The following is a 16,386-nucleotide window of genomic DNA, read 5'->3' as shown; positions in this document are numbered from 1 at the left end:
CTACATTTTAGAGGCAGATATTATAAAAGCAGATACTTTTTAATTCAAGTTTAATTCAAATATTCCTGCAACTAATGATTATTTTCATTGTTTAATCTCCATGATATTTTCTCGATTACTCGTCCATTTAATATTAAAAAAAAACTGAAAAATGTGAAAAAAGAAGAAGCAGCAGTCTGACTTTTCAAACGTTTCAAAACCTGAAACCAGATAATTTTGGCTTAAATAATAACCAAAAAAATTAATTAATATGACGGTGTATTTGGGCTAAATTTGAGGAAAAAAAAAAAAGGACCTGGAGGAGGGGGTAAATATTTCGAGAAAAAAGTGGCAAATCTACGAGAATAATAGTATTTTTTTAGTTTTTTTTTCTCCTAAATTTGTTGCTTTTAATCTCATAAATCTGCAACTTTTCTAGTAGATTTGCCACTTTTAATCTCATAAATACCCCCCTCCCCCGGGTCTATATATATATATTTTTTTTCATACTTGGCCCTAATATGCTGCGTAAATAAATGATGAAAATAGTTGCAGATTCATTTTTTGTCAAAAAAGGATAATGTACATCTTGGCAAAAAACTAAGTATAAAGTAAATTTACTGTTTTTTATCCATGTGAAAGTACATTGTGATACTTTTGCACTTTTACTGCAGTAAGTTTTGAAAGCAAGACTTTAAGGACTTGAGGCTGCAGGACTGGAGTAACTCTATAGTGTGATATTAGTACTTTTACTGCAGTAAATGATCTGAATACTTCTTCCACCGCTGCTGCAAGGTCGTGGAAATAAAGGGTTGAAATGGAGGAGGATAAAAGTTTCAGAGAGAGAAACTGTGGGATTATTTAATGCTTTACGTCACAGAGTGAAGTAAATGGATTCAAGGAGACTTTCTGTGCCTGATTCTTCTCTCTCAGCTGCCATTCTCCTCTCTGGGAGCTGAATGAAGCAGCAGTAGGGTGTCTCTAATCTCAGAGTATGTGCCACTGTTGCCAGGCAAACTACAAGTCCACCAACCTGCACCTCCAATGGCAAACCCTCTCTCTCTCTTTATTGCCACATCGGCCTCTTCCACGCCTCCTCCTCCTCCTCTTTTTTCCCCCTCTCACCTCATTTCACTTGCAATCAGCATCCCTGGTCTAGACAGCATGCCCAGCAACTCCTCTCCTCCTCCTATCTATCTATCTATCTATCTATCTATCTATCTATCTATCTATCTATCTATCTATCTATCTATCTATCTATCTATCTATCTATCTATCTATCTATCCTTCTCACCGTCGTTTCTTTTAGCCATGCTCAGTGGTGTAATTACCATCACAGTGTGCTCTTGTGCTGAAAATCACAGTTGCAGTTTTTACTAAAGGCTTAAAAAATTGTCTAAAAAACTCTGGGGAGCTGCTGAAATGATGTTCAGAAGCAAGTTCAAACCCCTGCAGCTGCATATAACCTTTTGTGAGACTGTTGGGGGGGCAAAAATGTTTTAGAGAGAAAAAATAAATTAATGTGAAAGCTACTTATTGGGTAACCACTTAGGAGTCAACTCTTAACATCCAATCAGAGTAAAACTGTCCGAACCAATCAATGCAAACTGCAAACCGCAAATTAAACTTGACAAAGAAAAAGAAAAACGTTTTTCCTAATTACTATTGAAGTCGTTATGGGGCTGTTTCACCACAGTTTATAGCCCGTTTTGATACATAATATATGTCTTTATTAGTCCTTTAGAGACAAAAAGATGCAGAAATTGTCCCTTACTAACATTCATCTATGTATCTATCTATCTATCTATCTATCTATCTATCTATCTATCTATCTATCTATCTATCTATCTATCTATCTATCTATCTATCTATCTATCTATCTATCTATCTATCTATCTATCTGTCTGTCTGTCTGTCTGTCTGTCTGTCTGTCTGTCTGTCTCTTATTTTTAATACAACAGCAACTACAATTTATTTTACACTTTATTATTTATTTATTCTCATAATTATTATTTTTAAAATGTATTAGGCATTTATATATACATATATATATTAACATAGAATTCACTGTTATTTAACATTTAAGACCATTAAGCAATTAAATAATACTGTTAACAAAAGTAATTTACATGTTTAAAGGGCATTTGCATTCGAAAAAACAAACAAGAAAGACCCTTTAAAATAATCCAGTAAATTTCTTTGAAAATTACTTTTTTTTTACAGTGTAAACTCAACATTCACTCGCTATATTTTTGTTTATTGAGCGCTCTGTTTGCTCATTTTGTTGCTTTGTGCCCAAAGAATGGTGCCCTGAACACGGCGAAATGTAGAGAAAAATCAATTACATTATTTAATATCGGTCGTTTCAGAGCTCCATATATCTGCAGCTGAGGAAGAAAGGCTGCACAGTTTCTTCTCTGCTGCATCTTTAGAAACCGACTTCATGTCTGATTCAAACAGTTTCCATCAAAAAACAAACAAACGATAAAAACACTCACCATCAAATGAAGGTAAACAACTGTGACTTACTTTACAGATAATTTCTTTAAAGAAAATCAGATAATATAAATAAATATATGTGTATATCTGTAAGATTTTAAGAATTTTTTAAAACATTTTTTTACATTAAACTTTATAAATATCATTATTAAAAATATATATGTATCCGTAGTAGTTTTTATTAAACTTATATATGACGGCAAGTATGATTTCTTTTTACATTTTTTTTTAACATTTTACGTTTATATATTTTAACATGACAATGATTTATTTTTACATTTTTTAAAATGTTTGAATTTATTCATTTGTTATTTATTGCTTTCTTTCTAAAAAAATATTTAGCTTTTTAAATTATTTATTTATTTTTAAAATATTTTACATTAAACTTGTGATTTAGTTTTTACTTTTTTTTACACACACACACACACACACACACACACACACACACACACATATATATGTATATATATATATATATATATATATATACAATTCACTTTATTTTAATATTAAAGACCATTAAGCAATTGATTAATACTGTTAAATATATATATATATGTTCTCCCATTTTATTAATATACAGATTTCTATTTTATTTTATGATAAATATTCATAATAAAAGTAATTAATTTTGTGCATGAAAAGGAAGTGGTTCCACTGCTGCAAAACAGCCCTGACCTGAGTGTCTGGCTTAATTTCTTTCTACCAGCTGGTGTTAAAATTTTACACCAAAAAGTATTGAGTGTACCAGCTGCAGGGTGACGGTGGTTGGCTTCCTCCTGCAGCTGGAACAGCCTGAGAGCTGAGAAAACTGGTGTGAGAATAATGTATCCACAACTCTTTAGCCAAGCGCTCGCCGTGAGGTCGAGCCTGAAATCTTCTGTTGAAATGCTCAATATTTAGTCCAGACTTCCTCTGGAATGCAACTGTTAGTTTACCTTCTCCATTTTCTGTCTCCTGTAGATGATACTTATGTTTTTAACCTCCTGGAGTCCATCTTAGTCTTGAAACCACCTAAAGTCTGGCCTAAATCTGAGATGGTTTACCTGAAGAAATCTTTAAAAAAAAGTCACTATTATTTTACTGAAGTGATCTTTTTAATGTCTGAAATAATTCAGTCTGTCCCTGTGATTAAAACTGATGGATTTTAAAGCTTATTTTGATTATTATTATTATTATTATTATTATTGTTATTATTATTATTATATTTTTAGAATATCAACAATTAACATAATGATAATAGAGTAACAACATAAATATCTTTTGCATATTCATAAACATAAAAAAAATACGGCAAAATTGTTAAAATAAATAAATTATATATATATATATATATTTTATTTTTTTATTTTTTTGCAATTTTTATCTGTATATACTTTAATATATTATATACTTTAATATGACGGTAACTGACTTTTTACTGTTTTTTTTTACATTAAACTGTAAAAGTTTTACTGATTTAAAAAAAAAAAAACATCCGAAGTAGTAGTAGGGTTTTTTTTACTTTAATATGACAGCAAGTAAAAAAAAATTAATTATATTTCATTATTAAATTAAAAAATTCTGAGTTGCCTTAATTTTACATTCACCCATAAAGTGTTTATATATTTTTATAGAATTCACTGTAATTTAACATTAAGAAATTAAATAATCCTGTAAAATGTCTGTGATGTTCCACTCATAAACATGGAAATCTCCTGTAAATGTTCCCCGTGCTCACTAACAGGCAGTGAAATAGTTTCTGCACTTCTTGAACTTTTTCCAATCCCGTACAGCAGCAAACAGTCCATCTCCTCACCACTCTCCCTGCATCCAAAATAAGTCATTTCTGGAAATAAGGTCTCCTCCTCTTCATCAGCGTTGCCGTGGAGTTGTCAGAGTGGTGCAGAGAGTAATAACTCAGGCTGAACTAGGCCAAGGCAGCACATGCAGATGTCGAGCTGGTCCCAGCTCGGCCCCGTGGCAGCCAGACGCCGCGCCGGTTGGAGGCAGATCTGCAGATAGCGAGCGGCCTGGCAGTCGCCTCTGGCCTCAAACCACTGAAGACTTGCCATTTTTGAGCTGCCTGACTAGTTGTCCTCTTCTGTTTGTCACTTCCCCGGCCAGACTGCATCACTTCCTCTGCAAACGTGACCTATTTTCACAGAGAAGGGTGTAAATTACACTGAAACAAGGTATTTTCAGGCACATAGAGAGCAAGAAAATCAATGCAATTCTGACATTATTTAATATCGGCCGTTTCAGAGCTCCATATATCTGAAGCTGAGGGAGAAAGCTGCAGTTTCTGCTCTGCTGTGTCTTTAGCAACCGACTTCATGTCTCATTCAAACTGTTTCCATCAAATACACTGTAAAAGAAAGGGTTAAAAAAAGGTGTGAAAGGTCTGGCAGCAAAATCTGCCAAACAGTGTTAAAAAACAGTAAACAACAGTAAGTTTTTTGACCAAATATTTCTTAAAAAATAAAGATAAGAAACATTTTTTTACTTATTGTTACACTTTATTTTTTTATTTTATAATCTATAATGAATTATTTACAAATATTATTTAATAATATATATTTAATATTTATTGTAATTATTTTTTAATTATTAAAAATACAGTAAATACAAAAAAAACGATTTAATTTTTCATAGAATTCACTGTAATTTAACATTTAAGATCATCATTAATAATTTTATGGTAATATTTGTAACAAAAGTAATTTACTATGTTTTTAAGGGCACTATATATCTATATAATAACTTGATGTTTTTTATTTTAATATGACAGCAGGTATGATTTAAGCAAATGTTTTTTGTTATAATTATTAATTATTAAAAATGTATTAGACATTTCTTATCGTAATTATTTATTTATTTATTTTTACATATAATTCACTGAAATTTACCAGTTAAGACCATTAAGTAGTTCAATAATACTGTAAAAAAATAAAAATAATAATTATATATAAGTTTATGGTTACTCTTTGTAATACATGTAATATACAATTTTCTATAAGGACATTTGCATTTGAAAAAAAACCCAATAAAAACCCTGAAATAATCCAGTAAATATCTGGAAATTAAAATTTTTTTTTACAGTGTAGTCTCAGCCTGATGTCCCCTCAGGCGTCTATCTTTATGTCACTACGCTCTGATTCTGGACTCTTATTTTGTCGGGTTACGTCATGTGAGCGATGACCCGGACGGAGCCGTGACTGACAGTTATTGTAATCTGTCAGTGAATCCCTTTAGCTCTTTCCACAATAATAACCTGCTGTCCATCTCTGTAAGAAATGCTTATTTTCTCCCTCCTGAGGTTTCTTTCTGTGACATGCATTGCTCTGCAGTCCTCTCCCTCTCTAGAGGTTTTATTATTGATAGGCATTCCTAATGCAGGCAATTTTTTTTCTCCATATTTATGCATTATGTCGATTTAAGCTGCTTTGCTTTCTGTGTGTGGGAGGTCGAGGCAGGCGGATCTCTTTTTGATGAACGACAGACGTCTGCGGGAGACATAAACGAAGAAAGATGAAGCTCTGTAATTCCAACAAACAAAGAGAAAAGAAGTCTCTGTCTCTTTTTTCATGTCTTTCTCTCTCCTAAATGAGGTGTGCTAAATTACTCTTTTAGGGAGAGATTTCTTGCAGCTTCGCCTCCCAGTGCTACTGAAATGCAATTAGAGCAAATGTGCTAAAGTAGGCACTAACATGCAGCTCCAGTTTCATAACACTCTCACTCCTTCCTCCCCTCTTTAGATGTGTACATTATTATTTAGCTCCTTTCTTTTTTGGTGCATGATTACATCTTTGTTGCACTTTTATTACAATCACAGATTAGTGGCCACGGATGTATACAAGCCAGAATCTATTAGCTCAAATTTAATCATGCATCCATCCTGTGTGTGCAGAATGACTGGGGAGGCCAGAGGACCCTGCAGAGGAAGTGGACCTCCTTCCTCAAGGCCAGGATGGTGTGTTCAGTCCCAGAATACGAGCTGCACCTGAACATCCTGCGCAGTGTGTTCGTGCTGCAGGGCCGAGACGCTCAAAGCAGCATCTTCTACGGCGTCTTTGGCCTCGAATGGTAAGAGACGACTTTAAATCCTGCTTTTCTCTGTCGTGAATCGGCTCAAAGTTCAGACAAAACAAGGGAGATCACACAGGATTTTAAACCACTGAAACAATATTTTATTTGAAGCTAATAGAGGAATCTGTAGTCTGTAAGGCAGTGGATGCTTGGCGTTGTGAAGGTGAGACAAAAGTGAAAACTCCTTAGAATATTAACAATTATCAAAAATTAACATAATAATAATAATGTTACAACGTAAATATATTTTGCACATTCATAAACACACACACACACACACACACACACACACACACATATATATAATTAATTTTTTATATAATTGATGACTGACTGACTAATAGCTGTTTTTTTTTACTTTAATATGACTTTTTCCTGTTTTTTTAATTATTTAAAAGTAATAATTGTTTGCCTTAATTTTACATTCAGCAATATATGTTGTTTATATATATTTTTAATTGAATTCAGACAAAAACCTTATAGAGGAATCTGTAATCTGTAAATCATAATTCATCTGTAATCAAAAGCTAATAAGCTGTTAAATGTGTTTTAAAACGCCATATTGTGATATTTATATGATATTGACATGATATATTGATGCTGGTGGAACAAACTGAGGGGAAGAAAGAGAAGGCAAAACATAATTATAGTGGATGTTTGGTGTTGTGAAGGTGAGACAAAGGTGGATATCAAACCATTAGATGATGGTGCTGGGAGAGAGAAAGAGGAGCCTAAATTACCTGGGTCCAGGTGCAAGAGATTAAATTGATGACTCCGCCCACCTCCACCTGCAGACGACCTGCAAAGGGAAATGCACACTGTGTTTTCACATGCTTTTGTGTGACTAACTGGGACGACATTTTTTGAATTTTGTCCAATACTGAGCTGCAGCTGTCAGTGGTGAAATAAGCTATAATGACTCATACAGGCATTTGAAGCCGATAGCATGCCACAGGAATGAGTTTTTAAACCCAGAAGTAAGTTAGCATGTTAGTGCCCTGGGGTCTCTCCTCTCAAACTGAGTGAGGATTCTGATTAGAGCCTGAAATTAGGTCTGTGGTAAACACAAGCCGAAGAGATGTTTGTGTTTTGTTATACGATATAGAATAATTTAGTATAGCCCCACACTTGTGAAGTTTTTACGCGTCCTCAACAAGTGGCCAAATGAGACTACAGTGGTGATAGGAGGCATTCTTGTTGTGGTTTGATGAATGAGGAGAACAAGCGGAGAGGTGGTCGTTCAATACACATTTAATCCACACCATGTCTGATTCAGTTATGGCTGCAGAATGAATGAAAAGGTTACAGAGACTGAAACTTCTTATATACTCGTCGAGGCACGGTGCCATTTATTCTGCTACACTGAAGGTTGCTTCACATTGTGCTTACATGGTAAAGTTGTCAACACACGTAATGTACAGTATGTGGTCATATGTGGTCAGTTTATATGGTCAGAGTGTCAACATCTTAATCAAGTGGTCAGAGGCGACACAAGTCTTGTTCCTCAAATACATGCATTCCTAAGTATACGTTTATGCTGATCTTATGAATACATGCTGTGCAAAATCACTAAGAAATGCATCCTAACACTAATTCACAGCAACAACAATAAAGAACGTGCAAAACACATAATATTGTGGTCATGTGTAGTCAGTTTATATGGTCAGCCTGTCATATCTTACTCAAGTGATCAGGTCTTGTTCCTCAAATTCACATTCCTCAGTATAAATTCACGCTGAGTGTATGAATACATACTGTGCAGAATTACTAACAAATGCATCATAACAATAATTCATAGCAACAACCATAATGAACGTGCAAAACACATAATATTGTGGTCATGTGTGGTCAGCCTGTCATATCTTACTTGGGTGGTCAGAGGCGACACAAGTCTTGGTCCTCAACTACAGCATACCCAAGTTTAAGTTTAAACTGAGTTTATGAATGCTGTGCAGAATGACTAAGAATGCATCCTAACAAGTGGTGTTTCAGAGCTCTTGTAAACTCTTGTAGATTATAAATTATGTTAAAAAATGATTTATGAGGCTACAGTTTGTAAAACCGCTGGTTCGCTCGTCTGAGAAGTAACATAACATTAGCTTTTTACTTCTGTCCACTGCATTAATGCTTCAAACATCATAAAAGTGGAGTTCATCTGTGGAGATCATCCTGCTGAACAGAACGCGTCAGCATCAGAAACGTGTGTTTGCCACAGAGATTATTTTCTGCAATGATCCAAAATCCAATTAAAAAATCCCCAGGAGAATTCTCAATAGACCCATGGTGATGCAAACTTCTCGGTTGGTCGACAAAAACACGTCATTTCGTTTGCTCTCAACATGACATAGTGACCCAACCATGGAATTACAATTTCTAAACAGTTTTCACACTCTTTATAACTATAGTGGAGCAATGGATACATTTGGTTTTAACCACCACAACCCCTGCAAAATGGCTCGTCTCACTATCAGAATTTGATCAATTCAGTCCGTACAATTCTATTATTTTATTTTATTCCCACTCAAGTTAGTGGAAGGCAAAACTGGAAGTTAGCAGGTTTGGCTGGTGGAAGAGATCCATATATCTGGGTCATTTTTTACACAGAAGTCGAACATTTTTGGCTTTATGCACCAATAAGCAACATTCATAGGAATAAACAGGGTTTCTCTTCATACATGCACACGAAAAGTGGTTGCTTGTGCCACTTGACAGCATCAGATTATTATTATTATTATTATTATCTGACAGTTTTATGGAGAGGACCCAACAGAGAAATAATGTTACTGATGCCGGGTCAACACAATAACTCTAATAATAACAACATCACCTCGACTGTGTCTGCAGCAGCTCTCTCTGCCCATGGAACAGCATTTTTGGAAACTGTTCTTGACGAAAACAAGCACTTTCAGTAGATGTACAATGACAGCATGCAATTAAAATGTAGCGTGTCAGCTGCTGCTCTCTCTGGACAAATTAAAAAATAAAAAAAAATCTCCATTAGACACCAAAACATTGTAAAATATGGGTTGAAAAATATAAAAAATCATGTTATTCCTCCCTGTCTCACAGATTAATTTATATATTCTGTATCAGCAACATTTTATTCTAATTCAGCCTGGCAAATCTGGCATCTCTGGAAACTTTTTGAGCTCTCCACTAGAATTTTAAATAAGATTGTGTGGGTTTGAAGACTTTACTGGCAGCTCAGGGAGGTAATCTTATTGAGACTGAGGTCTGTTTTTCATGTGAGACCTGAGAACAGAAGCAGAAACATATACAGAGAGGAGACAGGAATAATAAAAAGTCAGAAACAAGTTAATGTTAATACAATTATATTTAATATATAAAAATACCCACAAAATAGAAATAATTGTGTGTAATCACCTTTTCTACCAACCTACATCTCCTATATCTCACTATAATGTAATAAACTGTCAGCTTAGTTTTTTAAAGGGAATATGTGAGTACAGATGGGCTTTATAGTTAAAACAGACATGATTGCAAAGTGGAAAAGCTTCATTTTGCACACTCACATTTTTAATTTTTTGCATTCTAGCCATTTACAAAAAAATTGGATGTCAAATTAATTTGGGAAGTTTGGTTTAACTGGGCAATGTGCACACTCGAAAACACAGGATGAAAGGGAAGATTAACTATATTTATTTACCACGCGGCCAAAAGCATGAGAGACTGATATTTTTCCAAAATCCTGCAGGATGGGAGTCAATTTTGCAATTTATTATCTCTGGGAGCTTGCATTGGTAACATTTCACAGACAAAAGAATTAATCATTAAAATCAACAGATTGACTGATAAGAACAATCATTAGTTCAAACCCCAGACAGAAGTAGTTATCCAAACAGCTGCAGTCAGAGCCGCGGTGACAGTCAGAGGACGATGGCTGCCGGTGGAATATCTGGCAGCGATGTGAGTGTGTGTTTATGCTGATATGCAGAGTCATGCTGCATAAAACTGTCTCAGGGGTGTTTAGATCCTGATGGAGAGGATAGCATTGCAACAGGACAGTAACTCGATCTACTTCTCTCTTAGTTTTTCCCACTTCCTCTTGTGGATATTCTATCCCAATCTGTCAGTACACTCGATCGCACAATAGAATGGGTGTTTATCAGCCCATAAGTATATACAAGTAGGAGCCTACTGCACCTTCTAGTAGATTGTTATCAGCCCGTTCAATCCTACAATGTTTAATTCTACAATTTGATTTAACAGACGCTTTTTTCCAAAGCGACTTACATTTGAGAGTTCACACAACACAAGCAAAGATGTAGTCTTTCTCGACAGAAATCATCATCAAACAAGGCAAGAGACTGTGCAGACTGAATTTTAGTCTCTACTGAAGCAGATGCAACTCTCTTGTGTCACATTTATACCTGTCCCCTGCAAAACAATGATACATGTTAATGTAGCAGCCGATTGAATGAGCTGATAACAACCTGCTGAACCTACTAGAAGGTAGATTCGGCCCCTAAGTTGTAACTTTTAAAACCACATAAAATCATCATGAAAGTAATTTCTGGTTTGTTGGCGTTCTCCAGTCCTTGGAAACGGATAATAAGCAGCTACTGTTTATCTTGTGCAAATGTTTTGTTTAATCGTGACCAAACAAGGCAAGAGACTGTGCAGACTGACTTGTAGTTTCTACTGAAGCACATGTTACTCTCTTCTGTCTAGAGGTGGGTGAAAAAATCGACAAAGCATATTATCGTGATATTTTGCATAGCGATATTATATCGATTCATGGGCGGCAAGAACCAATATTTAGCGCTCTGACAGCTGTCAGTATTTTCGCCATTTCTGCTTTTTTCCGGAGGCCGTAGCAGGCTCACTTTGAGGAATATACTGGAGATACTGGTATCATATGAAACTACAAGATCTAAGGAATCTATAAGATTATGAGCGTCACGATATACTGTCAGAAAGTTCTCAACATAATCTGCAAAATTAGGCTATTTTTTTAAGTATCATGGTGAAAGTTTGATAAAATGCTGCAGTTGTTGTCGTCCATACATGTCTGATATCAGTTCAACTGGACTGAATACGTTGTTGGTCAGTCTGTGGGTTTGACTCTCATTGTGGAGAAATAAAAAAAGATAAGTTTCTCTTATTGGACAAAACAATTCTTGATTGAATTCAATTTTGTGGGCACAAAATGCAGTTAAACAGTTAAATCGCAATATATTGTATTGCAATACTCACCGTATCGCAAAATGCTTAAAATCGCAAAAATATCGTATCGTGACTCAAGTCTCTGGAAAAAATCGTATTGTGCTTCCCAGCTCGACTGTCCCCTGCAAAACAATGCCACATGTTAATGTCACAGCCAATTGAATCAGCTGATAACAATCTGCTGCACCTACTAGAAGGTGGAGTCGGCCCCGACTCACCCAAACTTTAGATTTAGTGTTGATAAACGTCTTTTCAATACTCTTGGTCAGTCTGTCTCCTCATTCTCTCTTTCTTTGTTCTTTCTGTCTCTCTTTTTTTTAATCTTTCTACCTGCTGGCTTTCTCTAAAACGCACACCTGTGTGAGAAGTATTCGTCACTGTGCGTTAGACTCCAGTGTTCAGTGGTGATTCAGCCCCCGAGCTAAACTCACCAGTTTCGAAAGACGGCTTCAGGTTTCACTTCGATCTCATTTTTCTCACTTGAATGCTTCTGAAGGCTGCGGTGGGCACACAATGGACGTAAGAATGTGACGCACACATTTCCCCCCCGTTACTAATCTCACCTGCAGGGCTGAAGATTAAGGGTCACCTGGTTCTCCAGCTCCAGACTCATGCTGTTGTTATGTTGTCGGACAAACCTTTTTTTCTTTCACCAAAAACCGCAAATGGGGTTTTTATTTCTGACTCACAGGGAGGGAGTGGGTCTCTCAGTGAGCTGTGAGTGTGCTGTTGAAAAGTCTGCAAAACAAATATTTCCTTGTGGAGTGGATGATGGGAGCAGCTACTGGAGATAAAGAGGGGAAATTACACACCTGTCAGCGTCGCCACTCCCACGTGTCCATTCAAGACAAATTGATAAGATCCAAGAGGAAAATGTGAGCGTAAAGAACCACCTCACACCCCCAGTTTTCTCAGAATAGAGAAGCCGAGTTCACCTTTATGATCTGTGATGTGTTTGAAATTCGATCTGGGTGGCAGTTGCTCCCCAGATAATAACCTCTCTGTGTTTATCCAACATTGAATCATTAATCCTGACTTTGTCCTCTGGATGTGTCTCTTTCGGGGGGTTGGGGTTGGTGATTGTCTTTCAGGAAGAATATCAAAGCTTCTGCTATCTGCCAGTACGCCTTCGCAGACGTGCAGAAGGCTTTCGAGGGGCCGTACATGGAGGTGCAGGACTCAAAGTGGAGGGAGTACACGGGGAAAGTTCCAGAGCCGAGACCTGGATCTGTAAGTTGTCACTTTAAAAAAACACATAAAATCATCATGAGAACAGGCCTGTCACGATAACTTTTTTAGAACATTTTTTAGGACAATATATTTTCCCGGAAAATATCACGATAAACGATAGTATCGTTGTATCGATGTTTGTTTTTGTTTTATAACAATATTAGAGCATAATAATGTAAGGTTAAAAATGTTCAGAAGTTAATATAATTTATATTTGAGTTAATTAACTAAAAGATGCTTTTACAATGTTATAATTTCATCAGTTGGCTGTTTGTGTATTTATGTTGCACATTTATTATTTACATATTTACATGTTGAATGTTTGCAGCTGCGTCTTTAAGACAGTTTAGGACTGGCTTCTGATTGGTTAATTCAGTCTGGTGGGACGTGAGAAACCAGGAAGTGAAGTTGTTATGAAGTTTGGTGACTGAGTAAATAAGGCTGTTGCTGTCTCTCCTTATAAAGTGTGATCCAACCACCACACATCGAACCCTCACATTACAATAAGTACATCCTTTTCCACAACAATACATTTTTTAATTTCAAGAATATTAAACATTGGAATTTAAATGTGGAAAAGAAATATTAAAATATCCTAGATAAATTAAACAATTAATTAAACTACAACCAAAACAAATTAAATAGACTTTCCGGCTCTGTTAACAAAACATTGCAATGAGATAAACATTATTTATTATATTATTTTATTATTAAAATAACATATAAATAGCTGGAATGGCTGCTTGGGAAATATAGTTGTTTTTTTCGACAATTCGTACTGTCTGTTAAACATTTGCAGCATTACTTTACAACACAAAAAAGCACAAAAAGTCACGCATGTAACCGACAATATATTAAGTCCAGAAAAAAACTATCATGTCCGTTTTTATATATTGATCGATAAGTCGATATAGTTATTATCGTGACAGGCCTACATGAGAGTATTTTCTGTTTTGGTGGCATTCTCCAGTCCTCGGAAGTGGATTATAACTTCCACTTCTACTGTTTCTCTTGTGCAAAATCTTCTTTAATCAACACCAAACAAGGCAGAATACCTGTCCCCTGCAAATCAATGCCAGGTAGAAACTTAAATTACAGTGTGCTAAGGGGGACGTGCAATAAAACTTAAGCATTACACATGTATATTTATGCACAAAATAATACTTAGTGTCCAAAATGATAATGAAATTGTTGTATGTAATAATATCACAACTCAGGTTCATCAGTCCAAAATAACAATGTGGAGTTATTCCCTTAAATATTATTTCCAGTGTACTGCAAGATAAGATAAGATAAGATAAGATAAGATAAGATAAGATAAGATAACTTTATTAATCCTGAAGGAAATTCTGGTCCCAGATAGCTCCAAAATTTCCAAAACAATTACAAAAAAATATTAAAATATAGGATAATATAAGATAACAATGAACAAAAAAGGTAACAATAACAATATTAGATAACAACAACAATGCATCAAATAGGTGAAAATATAGAAATAAAAAAATAAAAATAAAGTGTCTAAGGAGTAAAGGAGTAACATGAAATAGCATGGTAAACTAAAGTTATTGATATAACTCAAAAATATAATGTCTACAATAACTCAATAACTTAGGTGCCTTTATTGTTACTGTACTAGTACGAAAGAAATAAAAGTATAACGCAGACAGTGAAATAAACAACAATACAACCCTGATTTAAAGGAAACTGGGACGCTCAAATTCAGAACTGAGTTTATATTCACAGAATAAAAGTTTATCAAATTGTGAGAGAAACTTCTTCACCCAACATGTCGAGAATTGCTCGTTCTCAAAAGAAAATCCAGAGCCATGATTCATGTCATGAATCCAAATCCGTTACTTACATGCAGCGTGGAGTCTGAACGGCTCTCAGTGTTTCACATTTATACCATCAAGTTACAGAGAATCAGCATGAGGAGCCACCATGGACATGAACAGCAGCAGGAAAACACTGCAGGAACGTCAGTCACACAGCCATAAAGCAATAAAACAGGATTCCTCATTTCAAACAGAATAAAGAATTAACCCCTTTAAACCCACCAGGGTAAAGTTTTGAGCCAAAGCTTATAACAAACATGTTTGAGGCCTCATTTGAGAGGTAACATCTTCTAGTTTCTGCAGTTCTGCTTGTTTAGCCTGAGGAGAAAACACAACTGAAACTTTTTTTATTTTATTCAAAAAAACTTTTATTTTGGTTCTAATCCCATTAACTGGTGGGCAGAGGGGTTTTAAGGTCAAATAAATTGTCTTTTTGGCATGCATGCAATTAAAAACTTCGAAAATCTTGTTGTCCCAACTTTTTGGGAATTGTGATTGTATAAAATACGATAAATATAATGAAAATATTACTGTATATACACATAATAAACTGTCACGAGTATTTTCTGTATTTTTTATATTTTTTTCTTATTTCGGTAGATTTTTTCACATCAGCCTTTTAGGTTGTTGTTTTTTAAATCTCACCTGCTTTTTTTATTCTGTGCAAACAATAAAATAACCCTACTGGGAATCAGTGTTGCCAGTAGTTCAGCACAGTTGCAATCTCTGTGCTATAAGTGAATTATTGCATACAGATTACATAATGATTTACACATTATTGCACTTGGGTGGTGAAATACGTAAAGAGCAGCCACAGTGGTGGAGAAAAATTACTTTATTACACTTTAAAAGAGGAAGAAGAACTAATAAACAGTCACAGTGGTTGAGATATAATCCAGCCAGTGCCAGTAAGAGGTTACACATGGATCCATTAGAGTTTAATGTGTGTGAAGAGTCCACTTCAGTTACAGAGCTGCTGCTGTAATGGAGGAAGAGGAAGAGGATAAAAGCTTTCCTTCCGCCTGGTCTGATCACTCCGTGTCTGATCTCTCCTCAGTGCATCACAGACGTGCACAGGTCTCAGGGCATCAACTCGTCCCGGGACCTCCCAGACAACGTGCTCACCTTCGCCAGGAGGCACCCGCTGATGGCCAGCCAGGTGCACCCCATCGGTGTTCGCCCGCTCATGTTCAAGAGGAGCGTCAACTACGTGAAGATCGTCGTGCACAAGGAGCCGGCGCTGGACGGGAACATTTACACCGTTCTGTTTTTAGGAACTGGTGAGTTTTACCACCAAACAGTCAACAACAACAAAATTCTGGAGTTCAAACTAAGACAGAAGGTGAAACTTTTTGATCTGGATCTGCTCCTGTGTGATCCAGATGTGGGGAAACAAGTATTTAAATAGCTAATTTTTTGCATTTTTTAGACATGTTTTAGGGCACATTAATTTATAAAGCACATTTTATACCCAAAGTGCTGTGCAGATTACAAAAAAAACCTAAGTCATAATGTTGAAGCAAACACTACAAAGAAGAGGATGATAGGAAGATTAACATGATTTATTTATTACCACAGAGCAAATAGG

General features: G+C 35.5%; 1 protein-coding gene across 1 annotated transcript in view; it reads left to right on the top strand.

Moving 5' to 3' along the window:
* The window catches only part of sema4gb (sema domain, immunoglobulin domain (Ig), transmembrane domain (TM) and short cytoplasmic domain, (semaphorin) 4Gb), a 61,852-nt gene that overhangs the window by 32,155 nt on the left and 13,311 nt on the right, over window positions 1-16,386 (top strand). Inside the window, exons 9-11 of the mRNA XM_059324420.1 lie at window positions 6,368-6,543; window positions 12,825-12,963; window positions 15,856-16,078. Of these exons, the coding sequence (XP_059180403.1) occupies window positions 6,368-6,543; window positions 12,825-12,963; window positions 15,856-16,078 (538 nt within the window). The remainder of the gene's footprint in view (window positions 1-6,367; window positions 6,544-12,824; window positions 12,964-15,855; window positions 16,079-16,386) is intronic.

The sequence above is a fragment of the Centropristis striata genome, chromosome 21 (assembly GCF_030273125.1).
Source record: "Centropristis striata isolate RG_2023a ecotype Rhode Island chromosome 21, C.striata_1.0, whole genome shotgun sequence".
Classification (NCBI taxonomy): domain Eukaryota; kingdom Metazoa; phylum Chordata; class Actinopteri; order Perciformes; family Serranidae; genus Centropristis; species Centropristis striata.
This window is presented reverse-complemented; position numbering and strand designations above follow the sequence as displayed.